At 45.8% G+C, this 11442-nt stretch overlaps 1 protein-coding gene across 1 annotated transcript in view; it reads right to left on the reverse strand.

Annotated features, from left to right (window-relative positions):
• Positions 1 to 7297: 7297 nt before the first annotated feature.
• Positions 7298 to 11442, reverse strand: part of GPR45 (G protein-coupled receptor 45) — a 102383-nt gene continuing 98238 nt past the window's right edge. Inside the window, exon 2 of the mRNA XM_084754595.1 lies at positions 7298 to 9072. Coding sequence (XP_084610721.1) covers positions 7698 to 8918 — 1221 coding nt within the window. The 5' untranslated portion in view covers positions 8919 to 9072 and the 3' untranslated portion in view covers positions 7298 to 7697. The remainder of the gene's footprint in view (positions 9073 to 11442) is intronic.

Raw genomic sequence — 11442 nt, forward strand, 5'->3', positions numbered from 1 at the left:
TTATAGAGGGTCTTCAAACCCCAGAGGCAACCTGGAAGCTTTGAAGGAGAACAGCTTTGAGTTTCAGATACTGTTTCCCCTTATTCTGTTCACCACTGAGAGCATTTTTTTTTCTTTTCTTTCTTTTTTTTTTTTAAGCTTCCCACTTTTCCTTATGCATTTTCTAAAGAGTTCACTTTCATGGTGAACAGTGACCTCCCTTCATAGTGTGGTAAAGCATTCACAGGTTTCTGATCCCACTGCAAGGTCCTGACATGGAGCCACATGCCTTCAGTGGCATTTCAATGAGGGAGAAAATTGGCATAGTCCCCCAAAGACCGTGCCTAAGGAAAAGCAAGTCTTTCCTCTAAAAATGCTAAGTGGGCTTGTTTTTATTTATTTTTTTCCTAGAGTTCTTGACAATTGGACAGTGGATGCCAGAGGCAGCAGCAGGGAGGATGGAACAGGAAGGGAGCTACAGCGAGGGTGATTTGTTCTTCCTAAGTGAGCCATGGGAGCCTGCGAGTGTTAGTTTACACATTGATGGGGGCTGCACTAGAGGGTCAGGGTTGTATTAGTTACTTCTCTCACTGTTCTGACCAATCAACTGACAAGAAGTGACTTAGGAGACCAAGACTTTATTTTGATTCCTGGTTTGAGGATGTGGTCCACCAAGGCGGGGGAAGCTGTGGTGACGCCACTGGCTCTCTGCTGTGGCAGCAGAGATAGAGAGCTGCTTGGCCATACCTGGGTGGGTCAGGACAGGTGATGCAGACACTCAGCCAGCTCCCCTTTCTAATGACTCCTGGGGCCATCCTGAGGGTCCCCCTGCCTCGGTGTCATTCTCTCTCAAATCACTTCCACAGACACACCAGAGCATGTCTCCCAGGTGATTATGAATGTGGTCCAGTTGACAAGAAGAGCCATGGCAACTGCCATCAGATTTGAGCTCTTCTCATAAAAAAACAAAAGCAAAAACAAATCCCCTTTCTGTTCCTATGACACTAATGAGGGTTGATGGAGCTGTGTGGTGATACCCACGTGTCCCCTCTTTGACACCCCCATGCATTTGCATTCACACTGCCTTTTATTAGTATAAAATCCAGACACTGAGACACCAGCAAGGGTCCCCAAACCTTTCCTTTCCTTAAATGTTTAAACTATCATGGTGGTGTGCTCAGCCTGCCATGCACTTTGTCAATAGCACCCAGTCTCTCCAAATCAGCGGCTGGAGTAATGATCTAACTCTTTCGTTCAACATGGCCAGATTCTTAGAGTTCTGTCAATCAGTTCTGCATTAAATGTTTTTTTTTTCTTTATGTTAGTGAAGCTTATTGCTAGGTAGTTTCAAATTTTCACTTTAATTTTCACATCTCCCATTGTTTGTCTGAGAAGTTTAATATGGCCCCCTTTCTTCTCGCTGCAGGCCTAAATGCGTGTAGTTTATGCCACTACACACAAGACTGTATCTTCTGAGGGTTTAGGGTAAAAAGCGAGCTCACCTTCAATTGATGTAATAGAGATATGTTGGGTTTTTTCTCCAAGAGCAAAGGCCCATGTATGAAATTTGTGCTTAGGGCTTTAACTTTCCTGTGTGCTCGAGGATCTCTTGCTTATTTGTACATTGTGCAGTTCATTGGCAGATACTGTGGAGAGTCACTAAACCTCCCCCTTTATTCCAGGGGTAACACACTGTAGACAGGCATATAGTCCCACAACAAAGCATTCCAGTTCCCAGGCTTCTTTGGGGTTGCTCATGGAGGACAAGTTCTTTGGAGAAATGATTTATACACATTTCTCTATACATGTCCCACTCTTATATGTGGGAGCACTGCAGCCTTCACTAGCCCACACTACAAAGAGGATAATCGGAAACTATGTGGAAGGAACAGCCTGAATGACAACCAGTGTGCCTAGCCCTTTAATTAGTAATGTCTGCTTTCAAAGGACATCTTAGTGCTGGCTGTTACTATAGCAGCCTTACCCTTCACCTAGATGGTGGCTCCCATCTCACTCCTCCATCCATGTTTTCCTAGGTGTGGTGTGGGCTTCAGAAGAACAGATGTGCATGTGCAGCTGTTTTGTCTAGGTGCACAGATGATGCTGCACTCACTGTCCATGGCAGTCTTGCCATCGGCCCTGCAGGATGGCTCCCAGCCCAGCAGAAACTTGTATGGAGTGGAGGGGTGAAGCTGGGTCCATATGGCACTAAGCCCACTAACGCTTTGAAATCTTAGGCCGTGTGAGGGCAAGGACTATGATGTAACATAACAAATACACGTTGTGGGTCTGCCCCTGGTTCTGGCATACAAACTCTGGAGTTCTCTGGTCACTTGTTTCTTTTGTTTGCTCCTATGTATGGCTAGGGCCTCGAGATTGCTTCAGAGGGGCACAGGTCACCCGGGAGGTCAATGCAGTCTAGAGGAAAGGAACTTTTAAATCCTATTCCAAGCCCTGATGAGAGACTTGATCACAGATGGACAGTGATATCATTGATCATGGCTGTGCAATGAAGCCTCCATAGAAACCCATAGGATTGGTACACATGGGCTCGCAGGAGCATTCTGGTAAGGTTTTGCCAGAGGGTGGGGGAAGCAGAGTGCTCCTGCTTCATGCTTCATCCTACTTTCTTCCATCTACCTGCCCATCTGTACCCTTTGCAGTTTCCTCTATAATAACAGGGTAAGTGGAAGAAGCAAAATGGCTCCCTGGGTTCTGTAAGCAGCTGTACCAAATTAATCCGGCTTTGCGGAGCATTATGGGAACTCTGGTTTGTAGTCCACTGTGCACTTCAGCTGACTGCCTGGTATTTGTGCTGTTACTTGAGTTATTTGGGGGGGGGTTGTCTAGTCTTAGAGTCTGAGACCCCAACCTGTGGAATCTGATGTCACCTCCAGGTGGACAGTATGAAACACAATCAAGCCAGATGCTACGCTGATTAGAGAGCTGTTTCTGTTTTATTTTAGCTCAGAAAAACTCAACAGCCTGTTCCTCTAACCATTTTCTACCATAGCCCATAAAAAGGACAACCTGATAGGAAACAGGTGCCCAGTCCATCTGAAACAATTACGGCTTCCAAATCCCTGTGCCTGCCATGGCCTCTATCCTGTAAATGTGTAAATGTGTGATTTCTATTTGTTGCTACATTGGTGGGGATGGGGGTGGAACCTAGATAACGCTAGACAATCACGATTCTGCCACCTACACCTCACCCTTTGCTTGTTCTTCGCGAAGGCTTTCTGCCTGCGCTGATTCCCTTTATTTCCAAGTTGAGGGCCATGGGGTCAGGGTGCTCTATGATTTATTTGGAATGAGGCAGGGAGAGTGTAGAGCATTTCCTCCTCATTACTAAAGCATCTGAAGGACTCAGTGTCAGGTATCAAGGCCCCTCCCAACTACAGCAGTGAGGAAGATGGTGCCCACTGCCTGAACAAGCATGGGGAGCTGAGCAGCACTAACAGGCCCGCACTCAGCCCCAAGCAGTCTGTTCTGCAAGTTGTACAGGAGAAAAGACATAAAGTGTTCAAAAATAGTAGAAGCTGGTCTGGATTTCCATTGCTCATTTTAGTGTTCACCAGTTTGCTGGTTTTCAAGAAAGATGTATTTATGCTTGTTGATGTCTGTGAGTTTCTTGCCTACATGTTATTCATGCATGCTGTGTGTGTACCTGATGCATGGGGAGACCAGATGAGGGAACAAAAGCCTCTGGAACTGGAGTTAAGACAACTGTAAGTCACCATGTGGATGCTGGAAACCAAGGCTCGGTCTCCTGCAAGAGCTGAGTCATCTCTCCAGCCCTATGACCTTTGCTTTGTTTTATTTTATTTCATTTTATTTTATTTCCAACCATGGAAATTAAGATTGAAGATGAAAAGATGGGGTCTGGTGAGACACCTCTGTAAGAAAAGGTGCTTGTCACCAAGCCTGACAACTCAGGTTCAATTACCTGGACCTACATGGCAGAAGGAGATACCTGATTCCCCCAGATTGTCCTGTAACTTCTACACACATGCGCTCTCTCTCTCCCTCCCTCCCTCTCTTTCTGCTTCCCACTCTCTCTCATATATAACAAATAAAAGCAAAAAAGGTTGAAAAAAAAAGGTTATGGAGGATTCATTGTTATTAGAACCACACCCTTGGAACCTTATACCTCCATGGAACCAACCATCCATAGATGGAAAATATTTTTTAAAAAATCCTTTGTACCACATATGTACAGATTTCCCCCTGTTGCTTCTTAAAAAGAATGCAGTTTGATGTGTACACAGTATGAGCATCATTTGGTTTTAAGTTGTCTACAAATTCCTCAAAGTATGCAGAACTGTGTGCACTGGTTCTGTGACTCCTACAACACTTTATGTAAGAGATGGAGCATCTCTGAATGTGGGTGTCTCTAGGGAATTGCCTCCAGGACCCTTTGAGGAAATGGCTTTGTGTCTCATGTCCAAGGTTCTTCTGTGTGGCGTAGGCATCTTCATAGGGTCAGTTATTCCTACGGCTGAGAGGTTTTTCCCCCTCTTCCTCAGGCATTGACAGAAAAAAAAAATATCATGTATGTAGCTACACTGATGTCACAGATCCCAGAAAACCTGGGATCTGGCTAAATCTTTGGCCAAAGAGAATGAGACATAGATGAGTGATTCAAAACCAAGGCAGACATAGCTTGCAAGCCACTAGGACTCCACACTTACTACAAGTCTCAGGAAATGGGAGTTTCCAGAACTATGAGCAACTCTGAGTGTACAATGGAGGTAGTCAGCAAGCAGGAGGTGGTTAAGACAAGCTGCTTGCTGGCTCAACAGAACCATGATGATCCACGTTAACAGCAGCCTCTGCACTGAGATGCCTGTGGCCCCAAAAGTCTCCAGCTCTCATCTCAGTGTCCCATCCTGCTGGCTCTCCACTTCAGAGGGTCACTGTGTCTTTGGAATGACTATAATTATAAAGCATTTCCCCCAAATTCTGATGTTGCAGCTTTACACCAGTGTGATAATGTTAAGAGGCTATGGGGAGTTGATTTGGTCATAAGGGCTCCCCTCTCCTGAATAGAATTAGCATCTTTATTTTATTTTTTATGTGTATAACAATAGAGAAAGACACCTGATGTCAAACTCTGACCTTAACATGTCACACACACACACACACACACACACACACACACACACACACACACACACACACCCTGCACACAGAAGTCAACATGCATGATCATGCACACAACAGCAACAACAACAACAACAACACGGGGGGGGGGGGAGGAGAGAGAGAGAGAGAGAGAGAGAGAGAGAGAGAGAGAGAGAGAGAGAGAGAGAGAGAGAGAGAGAGAGAGAAGAACCTCCCCTTCTGCTTCTGCCATGTGGAGACATAGCAACAAGGCACCTCCTGTGAATCTGGTCCTTTCCAGATATTAAATCCATTGGTGCCTTGATCTTAGACTTCAGCTTATAGAACCATAAAATCTGTATTTGTATAGCTTGTAATTACATAGTCAAAGTTGTAGACTGAACAGACACACAGGATTCCAGTGTTATAATAGTAGTTTTAGTTAAAAAAAAAAACTTGGCAAAACCACAATTTTATACACTGAAAGAACCATAGTACTTTATTTAAAATATATACAAAATTATTACTTTGAAACATATATTACTATCTAACATATACCATATAACACATATTGATGTAAATTTCAGTACTTTCATTCAGTTTTGTGATTTCTCTTTGTTCAAGGTTCCTGAATTTTTTCTCTAAAATACCACTAAAGGAGAGGTGCCCATTTGCTTGCCCTCAACAGTGGTCTGGCGATTCTCTTGGGCACCACTGGCCTCTGTGAACCTGACCCATGGAAGCTGAGACTAACCCTAGCCTTGCTGGGACACTGGGAGAGACATAGGATTGGCAGAGCAGGCCACAAAGCCCACACCAGTCCTGTGTTCTCTCCTTTTCTGATGGAAGTGGGTCAGTCATTTTCTTGACAGACATTCCCCTGGAATGAACTTAACATAAATCATGTTCCCTTCACACCCCACCTTCCTTCCTTGCTTCCCTCACCACTACCACAGACAGACTGGGAGAGTCGGGAGCTAGCCTCTGACTGAGTACGACATGGAGAAAAATAAGAAATAAAGCAAAGTGGAGCTTCTGTGCTCTTGGGCTGAGTCCTGGGCACACTCCTGAGATAAATCAACTAGTTTTGGGTGCAGTCAGCATTTTATTTTATTTTTTGTCACTATCACTAGCACAGCGCATTTTATTCAATAGGCACTTAATAAATGCCCATCATGTGGGTGAATAAATGAATTTGTGAGATCTGGTTATTCCAGGCAGAAAACATCCAACTGAGGAGCAAGGGGACTTATCACTTCTTGGCCTTTTGACTGAGATCAAGTGTAGAACCAAGGGGACTGCAGTGATGTACACCTGTTTCCTCCTTTAACAAATGGGTAAACTGAGGCTGACAGAAGAAGATGAAATGAACAAGATTACTGACTGGTCCCTGATAGAGTCAGACCCGGAATCAGATTTTCTTAATTTCTCCTCGCCCACTTCACATCTGACTTTGTAAAGAGAGCTCAATGGACCCACTGCTGTGTCCCAACTTGCAGAACTCACCTTCCTACCCCAGAATCTCTTTCTCACAACAAGTAACCACCAGCATAGTGGCCAAGCATAGGCTACCAGCAGAATGTCTCCTCTAAGTAACTTTACCCCCAGGATCAGGGTCTAAGCAATCGGATTTGAGAGCAACAGTGGACATGAGTGAGGTAGGAGGAACAGAGATGGATGGGTATAAGCCCGGCTTTAAGGAGGGGGTGTCAGTTCTGTCCCTGTAGCAATTCTGTTGCTAATGTGGATTTGGTGCCTCACAAGGCTCTGGGTTGTCCAGAGGAGATGTGTAAACAAAGCCAAGCTGCTGGCTGATTCTGCCTCTGAGAGCAAGTCACTACAAATACTTGCCAGTGGACGAGTGACACTGGGTATGTTCTTAGCACACTGAAAAGGATGAAAACAAAGGGGCCAAAGAGGAGACAGAAACAGAGGGACAGGGACTGTCAGGCCAGCCAGATATGTGAGTGGTGGGCACATGCCTAAGTGTCAGAGTGGACCTCTCATTTCAGTTAAGCCATCGCAAAGCACATTTTGAATTTTGGGCCGCTGACACTACCACCAACCTAGCTAGCCTTCCATACTGGGGACCTCAAGAACATCCCAATGCCAATGTGCAATCTTTCTAGAAAGGGTAGTTTGGCATGATCGGAAACACACAGGTGAACATTATGAAGACTCTGTGCCATACCTAGGCCCTGCAGATACAGCTCTGGAGGCTGACATCAGAGTGAACAATGGCACCACAATCTGCCCCAGGGGCTTCTCCTGAGCATGTGGGGAGGGGGGCTGGGATGAAAATGATGTGCTCTTTTAATAGATCCTTCTCTCGCCCTGCCCTCAGGTAGCTTCACCTTTCCCCCCTCATCCCTTCTCACTTTCTGGCCAACTTCTGAAAGCCCCGATTCCCATTAGAGCTATATATAGTTTTTCTGAGACAAAAATAATAAATCATCTTATGGAAATCGGAAAACTGAACTCCACAGATCACCTGGTAACAAATGAGTACCTTTGTGCTTGTGTAGTCACCACAAAACGCAGACAACTAAAGGCTAGGGAGCAGAATCTGGCCGGGGACCATTTGGAGCGGTCTCTTGGCCCATTCGGCCAGCTCCCTAGACGGCGGATTGGTTTTCGTTGCACACATAGACAGTGCTCGGCTGGATTCTCCTCTGGATCCGCTCAGGCACTTTGGGGAGGATTTGGAAAGTCTGGGGAAGCAACTCTATGCACGCCTCGCGGAATTTCTTGATCCTCCAGCAGTAGACGATGGGGTTGAAGACGGACTTGAGGTAACTAAGCCACAGGACGCACGTGCTGGTGGCGTAGAAGGAGGCGCTGTAATAGAAACGCCGGCTGAACGCAGACAGCAGGCTGTAGACTGAGTGGGGCAGCCAGCAGAGCGAAAAGCCAACGAAGAGGATGAGGATGGTGGTGAAGGCCTTGGTTTTGAAGCTCAGGTCTAGGCTGACCTGCTGCTGCTGCCTCCGGAGCCGTCTCAGGCCAGCCCTGGACAGCTGTCTGAGGTCCAGGCTGTCCGACTGGTTGTGCACACGGACAGCGTTCTTCCGCACCGTGTTGAGGATGCACAGGTAGGAGCATAGCATGACGCCAAAGGGCGCAAAGAACACTGCCACCACCAGTGTCACCACATAGGCGCGTTCAGCTGGGAACTCAGTGTAACCCAGCACACACTGTGGGGCGCGAGCTGGCACCTCCATAAACGTCCAGCCAGTGAAGGAGGGCGCAGAGATGCAAAAAGACAGCACCCAGGAGGCCACGATGATCACCTTGGCCCTGCGTGGGTTCAGCTTATCTTGGCGCTGCACGATGATGAGAAATCGGTCCACGCTAATGATGAGCAGGATGGCCACGCCCTCTAGGACAAAAAACCAATAGAGCGTAGCTGAGAGCCGACAAAAGTGGTCTCCGAAGTGCCAGCGGACAGTGATGAGGGTGATGGCAGTGAAAGGCATGCAGCATAAAGACAGCATGATGTCGGAGAAGGCCAGAGTGGCTAGCAGCAGGTTGATGGCTGAACGCATGGCTGGCCGCTGGTACACAATGATGCAGACCACCGTGTTGCCAAGAAACCCTACCACAATCATCAGCAGCATCATTATTGCCAGAGAGATCCTGAGCGGTGCGGACAGTGGAGTGGCCCAGGGGTCGGAGGTGTTGCTCACATTCAGCAGCAAATGTTCGTAAGTCCCGATGGATGTGCTGTTACAGGCCATCCTGAAGGGAAACTCAGAGCCTGGATAGAAGTGGCTGCAAGGGCACCCTCCAAGGCTTGGGTGGCTTTCATTTTCTGTCTGCTGGCTGCATCTTTTCATTTGATGTCGCAGGATCTCTAGGGCCCTTGAATTGTTGGGAGAAATCTTTCTTTGGAGATGCTAGCTGGGTTTTGTGATTCATTGGTCACCACATCCTTGCCCTGTCTCTGTGGCAGCCATGTGTTTGCACAGCTTTCTAGTAGGATGCTATAGCCTAGAGGAAGCAGAAAGAGAGAAAAGAGGCAGATATTGAAAAGCTGGTGAGCCGGAACTTTTTTTTTTAAACCAGGAACCAGTGGTGTAACTGTGTGAGGGTTCCATACCTATGTGTTCAGCCAACTCACCCGGGAAATATTCAGAAAACTCCAACGGAGTCTGAACTGAATACACAGATTCTTCCTTGTCACTGTTTTCTAAACAATACAACTATTTGGGTTGTCAGCACGGTGTGTCATCTGTAACCTGGAGATGAGTTAGTGTTACATGCAGCCCCCTCAGCACCTTCTGGAAGGGACTTGAGAATCCAGAGATGTTGTAAGGGAGCCTTGGGACCAGTTCTTTGTGAATTCCCAGGGACAGCAGAGCAGAGAGAAGAATGACTCATTTATTTGTTACTTAGGACAAATGTTGAGTCTTGTCAGGCAGCCCAAGAAATTTAAGTAGCTAGCTCTCTTCTGGGTACCTGGAAGAGCTGCCTTGTAGGTACTTTGGAATTACCATTTCTCTAGTTTGGCTTGAATTTTGTGAAAATCAATGGACTGAGGCCTTGAGCAAACCACCAACTTCAAGAGGGCAGGGATCGCTCCTGCTTTATTCTGTTTATTCTGTTTGTCCCTAGTACTTGGCCCCTTGATGAAGTGATGAGTAGTTTTTGATATTGCCAACTTTATACTCAAAAAAGAAGATTATGGTACATTCAGAATTTTAGACACACCAAGATAGGAAAGATGTTTTCTTTAAGACTGTCAGATACAAATAGTCAAAACACTAAGAATGTAACATTTATATAATTCCTGATTGTGTCATGGTTCTTCTTGCTACAGGTATATATGTGTAATATAAATTGTATATATGTCTAATAATATAAATGTATATGTAAAAAATAAATGTTTAATTAAAAAAGAAGATTATAGGCTATTCTTTATTCAGATATTTTTTTTTATCTGCAGAATTAAAAGTAGAGATTGAAAAAAATGTATTTTAAAAAACACATAGCAAAATTAACCAGACCCAGAGTCTATAAGCTTGTTGAGTTGTGAATGGTACACATTTACATCTCAATAGTGCTGGGGACCAGTGGGTGCCTGGAAACTGTCACTGCCACCAACGTATCCACCAACCCAGAAGTTGGCCTTCTACCCTCTGCACTGAGAGACATATTCTAAGGAAAAAAATTTTAATGTGTTTTACTAAAAAATTTGAGTATATTTATTTAACTTTGAAACAAGTGCAAACTCGCACTCAGATGGATTTATAAGAAAACAGTGATCTGTGTATATCCTTTGCCTAGTTCCTCTAGCAGCAACATTTCTGATGAATGTAAAGCTCCAATAAGATTTTTCTAAGAAACTCTGAGAAGGAGGAGAGAGGACCGTTCTTCAAATCAGTGTTAGGTTTTATTGATTTTTCTCAGAGATGTGGTAGAAATGGTGATCAGGAGCTGAAGTGTACGGTCAGATCGTCTCCACTGGATGAAACAGATCCATCTCCGTGGGTCCAGTCCCTGGACTCCCTCACCTAGAACACATCAGGCCCAGGTACAGAGTAGCTGTGTACACCACAGAGTCATGTCACCACATCTGGATGGCAGAAGGATTTCTGGAAGTGACGCTGTTATCGCTTAAGCCCTGAGGCAAACCAATCACAAATGTTGCAATGACTACTATTTCATGTACACAGTATAGTCAGGTTCACATGTGCATGAAAAATTGACCTCATGACAGCATGTCTTGAAGTCCTACCATGCCCACTGCAGCTGATGGTACCAGGAGGGTGACCCCAGGGAATCTACTCTAGAGCCTGAGTATGGTGAAGCAGACTCTGGCACTTAGCTCGAAATAGGAACTAGAAGTTTGCAGCAGCCACAGCTGCTGAGAGGTGGGGAAGCAGTCTGTGGACGAGGTCATAAGATGTGCGGGAGGCTCTCTTGTCCCCAAACAGATTCCCTGCCCTCTCCATCCAGACCTGAACAGGGAGGATGACCTTAGTCCATAAAGAGGTGTGAGAAATGAGGTCTGCTCTGCCCCCAGCTTTCTGTTGCCTGGTTGTGGCTGATCCTCCTGCAAAGCCCCAGCTGCAGGTGTGCCCCACGGCCCAGCCCTCTTTTCAGGTTCTCCATGAATTTGCTGTCTCCCTGCCATCCTCTTTCCCTTCCTTTATCCTAGCTCACCCTCAAAACACAACTCTTTATTGAGCTTCTTCATTCACTCTCTGCTGAGAACTCTTTCTTTGTCTGTTTTCAGCATCATGCCAAGGGTCATCCAAACAGAAGTTATGAGGAAGCCGAAAGTTAAGAGTGAACAGACAACGTGCACATGCATTCAATCACATTTTCATCTGTACCTTTTAAGTCTTTTCTCCTTTT

Source organism: Acomys minous, assembly GCF_964271855.1.
Source record: "Acomys minous genome assembly, chromosome: 13".
Classification (NCBI taxonomy): Eukaryota; Metazoa; Chordata; class Mammalia; order Rodentia; family Muridae; genus Acomys; species Acomys minous.